At 35.9% G+C, this 6,021-nt stretch overlaps 1 protein-coding gene across 1 annotated transcript in view; it reads right to left on the bottom strand.

Moving 5' to 3' along the window:
* The window catches only part of LOC144634593 (uncharacterized), a 23,720-nt gene extending 18,289 nt beyond the window's left edge, over window positions 1–5,431 (bottom strand). The window contains exons 1-7 of the mRNA XM_078493606.1: window positions 5,299–5,431; window positions 3,670–3,929; window positions 3,364–3,478; window positions 2,697–2,819; window positions 2,050–2,133; window positions 1,115–1,151; window positions 678–813 (exon numbers count right to left, since the gene is read on the bottom strand). Of these exons, the coding sequence (XP_078349732.1) occupies window positions 678–813; window positions 1,115–1,151; window positions 2,050–2,133; window positions 2,697–2,819; window positions 3,364–3,478; window positions 3,670–3,929; window positions 5,299–5,377 (834 nt within the window). The 5' untranslated portion in view covers window positions 5,378–5,431. The remainder of the gene's footprint in view (window positions 1–677; window positions 814–1,114; window positions 1,152–2,049; window positions 2,134–2,696; window positions 2,820–3,363; window positions 3,479–3,669; window positions 3,930–5,298) is intronic.
* Between the last annotated feature and the right edge of the window lie 590 nt (window positions 5,432–6,021).

Genomic DNA, 6,021 nt, shown 5'->3' with positions numbered 1-6,021 from the left:
GGTAAGGGAAAATACAAAAGAAATTAATGTTTAATGAGTGTCTTTATATCTGATAAAGACACGGCTAAACTTTACGACAAATTTTCTAGGCCAAAATAATCCCAAATCTAAATATTACTGCAAGAATGAGTTGATCTACATCAGAAGATTTTTAAGCTGTTCAATAAATTCGCAGTTCGTGTTTCATCAAATCTAAAACACTCGGCTGCGCCTCGTGTTATAAACTTGATAAAACACTGCTGCTCATTTATTAAACATTACATCAAACTCGTTTTCATTTGAATGGTTTCGCACGTAGATTCGTTTAAAAAAAGGGAAAGGGTAACTCGGAAATGGCCTATTCAGTAACGATTCGGGATATATTTAGGAAGATAATAAGCACGCTGATTAGCGATCCTATTGACAATTCAGGAGCCCATTAATTTTATACTTACGACGATTTTCCAAGTGATAATTTTATGATGACAAATGTATGCGGTAAAAGTCACTAAAATATTTGAAGTGAGGAAAGGGTGTGAAGTGAAGTTGAAAATGATTCTTGGAGGAATGGCCTAATATAGCGTGCTTTGGCATGGTCTGTATTACCAGATGTCTGGTATTAAAGAGCGCATATCACGCGACTGTTATACTCACTTAGTTTTGCAGTCAAAACAGTAAAAACTAATTTAGTAAATCACCTTTGTTCCGTTAGTCTTCATGACCAGCGTCCATCCACCTCCAGTGCATGGCCCCATACCGACGTTATTCATTACGCAGTAGGCTAGGAAGTTTTCAGATCCTACTGTCAGTTTGTAGGCTTTGTTTTCCCTTGTCCTGAGATTAAAAAGAAACGTTCGTTTCTTTTGTGTTTGGGTGTTACAGTAATGATATATTTTATCGACAGCAGGAGTAAAATGAACACGCGTATTCACCCCTAAGGAAAAGGAAGGTCTCACTTTACCATCCTTACTTTAGTTGTTACTATATGTTTCTGTTTTAAATGCACTGGCTCATTAATATTCACTATTGGTTCTAAACACAGTTGTTATTATGTTAGTATTATATTACCACAAGACATTGTGATCGAATTAACTGGCGTAAGGTAAAAGTTGCAATCGTTATATCTGTCACTTACGAATTCTTGTCGTAAATCTCTTTGCAAGACACTGGATCTACATCAGTAAAGAAATAGCACAAGTTGGCATGGGACGCACAAATACTTTCAACATTTATTGATAACTGAGACCTGATAGCATAAGACAAAGGGTTTGAACAACTTGAGCTAGAAAGAAAATAAATATGATTAAATGCAAGTCAAAATAGGTAAAATTATTGGGCTTGTTCTGATAAACTCAACGTCTTTCCTGGCTTCACAGGAATGTAACAATCTTCGCTTTCACGGCTTCAACCTGCACGCATGTTTTACAACTAGGAATTCAGCGACCACGATGCGAGAGTCACGTGACGCGACAGGGTACCAACGGGGTACTATCACAAGTCAAGAATCTCTGACTCTCTGGTCGTCGGGTGCAGCCGGATGAAACAGAGCTTGTAGATAGACATGCTTAAGGAAGGATGAAAAGGGTTAAACTATGCTTGGACGTTTCGGTTACTGCTGTAACCTTCCTCAGCTAAAATGTAAATTACTAATACCTCTTTAGGAGAGCTACAACAATAGCGCAACAAATGGTTGAAACGTTCTTAGAAATTCTTGATCTTTCTGTATATGTTTTAGAACGATAATTATGTGTTCATTAACTGAGTTATTTTGGAGGCCGGAACACCGCGCTTTAAGACGAATTGTTCATGGGACCGGAGTGCGTACACAATTAAAGCATTTGTGTTGAGAATTATGCATTTGATCTGTGCTTGTGCATTGGAAAGTCAGACAAGCCTTAAAACAAAACGAAGACCCTCGACCAAACATCAAAGCGAATCAGCTCTTGCTTGATCAGCTTTGATCGGGGGTCCGGACAAAAACACCGACAAACATTTGATCTCGTCCTTACCAGGGTTAAATATCTTCTAAAATAAGAATGATAAACGCAGCAATAAAAAAAAATCACTCACAAACGCAGCTAAATGATCCCTCGGTATTGCTGCATGATGTATTACCAGTGCAATTATGTGCTCCTGTGGTACACTCGTCGGCATCTGAAATGCAGAAAAAATAGAAACTACACACCTCCATTAACCTCACTGCTACATGAACTTGGGGGGTGGGGGGTGGGGACAGGGCAAACATTACAGTAGCTGCATAGTTCTTTGTGCTCTGTTATCTGCAAATATAATATTTATCAGATTTTCAATAATCAAAGTAATATGACGGGTTAGTCTCTAGTAATATAACTTTCAGCCACATTAACGCTGATGTCTTTGAAATAGTGTTTAAATTTGAAAATAGAAAGTTTTGCAAAGTCTATTTATATATATTGGTTAAAAAGATTCAAATCCAATACATTTTCTGTTATTTTAGTGGTGTCTCCCTCATCCCCTTCCCCCATTCCCGATTAAAGGCGGTGCCGTAAACCGCTTGGGAGGGGTTGAAAGGGGTGACAGTGGGGTGAGAGTGTTCAAAAGAGAATGCAATCTTGATCTTAACATTTCCATTAGATATGCAAATGTCATCACGAATCTGCAAACACGCTTAAATAACATTTTAACCCCTCCGTTTAATTTCTTCCTCTAGAATTTTAAAACGGACAAAAACCTTCAACCTTTACAATTCTTTCCGTCTCCATGATATCCAGGTTTACAAGTGCAGTTGTACGATCCTTTGGTGTTAATGCACTCAGCATTAGCATCGCAGCTGTGTGTTCTTGCAGCACACTCGTCTATATCTGAAAAAAATATGGCGTATAACTGGCTGTACTAAAAAAACCAGCCCACAACTTACGGGCGAGTAGCCCAATGTAAATGTGGTCTACATCAAATCGATCTGGTATAAATCGGTCTAGCATATTTTAATTTTCATGAGATGTATACAAAATGCGTATGAAATTAGGCACATTTTTACTATTTTATTTCTATGTTTTGATCAATTGACTGTTAGCCCGATTTAGACTAATTTTTTAAACTCTCTGAGACTAGGGGCTTGAGACCAAACTACAACCCGCCATATTTCCTGCCGAAATCATGATTTATCAGTGGCGATCAGATCATTTATTAATTGACAATAGTTGAAAAATTGTCCTGCGACTCACTGACAAATCGCGATATGTTTTGGAAAAGATTTTAAAAAATGTTGTATCATTCGATTACTAAATTTGTTTTAAAAATCTTTTGAGAAGTAAAGGAGCGTGAGCTTCCCTGATCAAGTGATACAAGAAAATCATAGCTTTGTCTCCGTTGCTAGGGTATAGGGTTTCCGTACATGTTTCTTACCACTTTTACAATCCTGCCCCGTAAATCCTGCAGAACACAAGCAGCGATATCCTTTCTGTGTGAACCCGGTTTGACAGGTTGCTTTATCATTACAAGGGCCACCGATGCAGTGGTTCTAAGGTAGAAAAAATAAAAAATAAAAAGCAATATCTGTAATTGTTTTTGTTGTTTGTTGTTGCTCTTGTTTTGCAAGTCATTGTTATTAACGGTTGTACTAAATCACTTACAATGAAGAACTCCCAAATTTAGAATCCTGCTGTCTGATTTGCTGTTATAATAAATACTGAATAATACCATTCCTCTCACCTTTGCTCCACGGTACACATAATCTTGATTTTCTTCCATGTCGTCCTCGTGTCCTTCATAGGTGGCATTATTCAATTCACATCTGTGTTTTCCAGTTTCACTTCTCGTCATAAAATTGTAACTGAAACAGTTAGGTTCCATGAAACATAGCGCACCACAAAATTCCTTGTCCATGACGTCAGAGCTGCGAATTATGTAATCGCTCAAACGTTTACCATTGAACGCTTGGGACGCTCTAAACTCCAGATTGCGACATTCATCTAAAAACAAAAATCCATTTCGAAGGTCTAATTGTAAATATTTATGTTCTGTAAGATTGTCAAAAGTGGGTTGGGGAACGAATGAACACTTGAAGTCGGATGATCAAAAGTGTTCGTTATAACCAAGGTTTCTATTTTAAAACAACTGGAAGTGCAAGACTTTCGTTCGTTGGGTATTTTTTGAGCTCAAAAGTTAAAATAACTTAGACAATTTATTTCATAGACAATTAATTTCATTTTAATTTAGACGACAAAACCTAATTGGTAAGAAGGACCAGCATATATATTATATGTAAAGGACCACATTTTTTACGTGATGAAATACGCCTAATATCACCACATATGCTAAATTAAAAAAACTACGATTTTGATGTTATGTAACTTTGTCTTTTCTCCGTTGCAAATACATTCGTTGTTTTCCCGTTTAAATACCCCCAAATGTTGACGATATGTGGTTATGTGGCAGGAAAAATGAATGTCTTTAATTGAATGTATCTTTATACCTTATTATCGGATTGTGATGGGGTTTTCACCAGAAATTATTGAATTCTTTGCAGAATACTAAGATCAAATTTTTTTCCCGAATTTCTATAAGATGCTTAATTTGGACATCATGGCGTCACAATACCAGTCACATGGGATGAAATAAACACCAATAAATAGCTATTTTATCAGCCTACTTTCGTACCAAGTTTCGCTACATTCGATGCATTATTACAATATTACATTATTCGATGCACTTCTGTTCAAGCTCTCAGGAAGGTGCGGGATAAAAATGCCCATCAACCGACCACAGTTTTTGGATATACAGTTGTATGCGAGATAAGCCATGCAAGAAAACCTCGCTTTCATAAAGTCATTCTCCTAAAACAGCTGGAGAGCTGATTCGTGTTTTGAACTGAACAGTAAGACATATCCAACACTGATTAAAATTAATGGTAGGTTCTCTTCCGTTGTATAAAGGAGACATTTTGGACAATGTTTTTGTAAAACGACGTTGTCGTACTTTTCTGTAACAGACAAAACGGTTGTTTGACTAAGAAAAGATGAGAACATTGAACAGCAATATTTTTTGAGGTCGATTAAATCTCATCAATCATGATTCTGAAGGGTTAAACATTTAAATTCGAGAACAGAAAACTGACAAGATCTTCTCTTACATAATCATTTAGTCAAGTGGCATAAATATTGTTGTAAACTCCAACAGGACCGTTTAAATGAAAAGAAATAAAAAACATTTTTATGAATATCTAGTAAGAAAGGGGTGGTTTATAATGGCCTAGTAGTCTGGGGATTTAGTTTAATTTCAAAGAAACATTTATCTGAAAAGAAAGCAATCACCAAAGATCTCAATCAAAAGAAAACTCACCATCAGAACTTCGCGCCTCGGAAATAAGACAAGACGAAAAGACCAAAAACCAAGAACACCAGATCAAAATGCAATTCATGGTTAAAATAATGAACTCGTCCGATTTCAACGAAATCCTCGTTCGTGTATGTTACGCTCCGAAGCTATCCTGACAAAATCATTAAAATTAAAAATTATCAAAACTATGATGATGTAGTTGATGTATGTAACCCGGACAGCTTGCACCTATTGTTCGGTTGCTAAAACAAAGATCACCCTTTCGATCAATTTGAAAAAAAAAATTGTTAATGCAAAGCACCTTTTTGATCGCACTTTAAGTAAGTTACCATAAAGTTTTTTGTTGTTATTTTTTTTGTCAAAGTCATAAATGACAAACTTTTTACCTGTGTATTAATAAAGCAACGAATAATATCTAACGTATACAAACATGAAATGCACCAATTTGTAAAGTAATATATCACATCATTCCAAAGTTGAGCATTTTCTAATGGTAATACGCATGCTGTTGAAAATACAAAAAGTAGGATTAAAGAAAAACTAAATGATAACGCATAATTCGCTTTACCAAATCAAAATTTGTTGACAGATATGTCATTATTTATAAATGAACATATTTGATCCAACAATGCTAAGTAATTAACAAACAAGCTTACACAGAACGTTCCAAGTTCAATCCAATTACTTCATTCAATATACACTGCTAAGCTAAAAAATGATAGCTTT

Source organism: Oculina patagonica, chromosome 13, assembly GCF_052425735.1.
Source record: "Oculina patagonica isolate OP01 chromosome 13, crgOcupat, whole genome shotgun sequence".
Classification (NCBI taxonomy): Eukaryota; Metazoa; Cnidaria; class Anthozoa; order Scleractinia; family Oculinidae; genus Oculina; species Oculina patagonica.
This window is presented reverse-complemented; position numbering and strand designations above follow the sequence as displayed.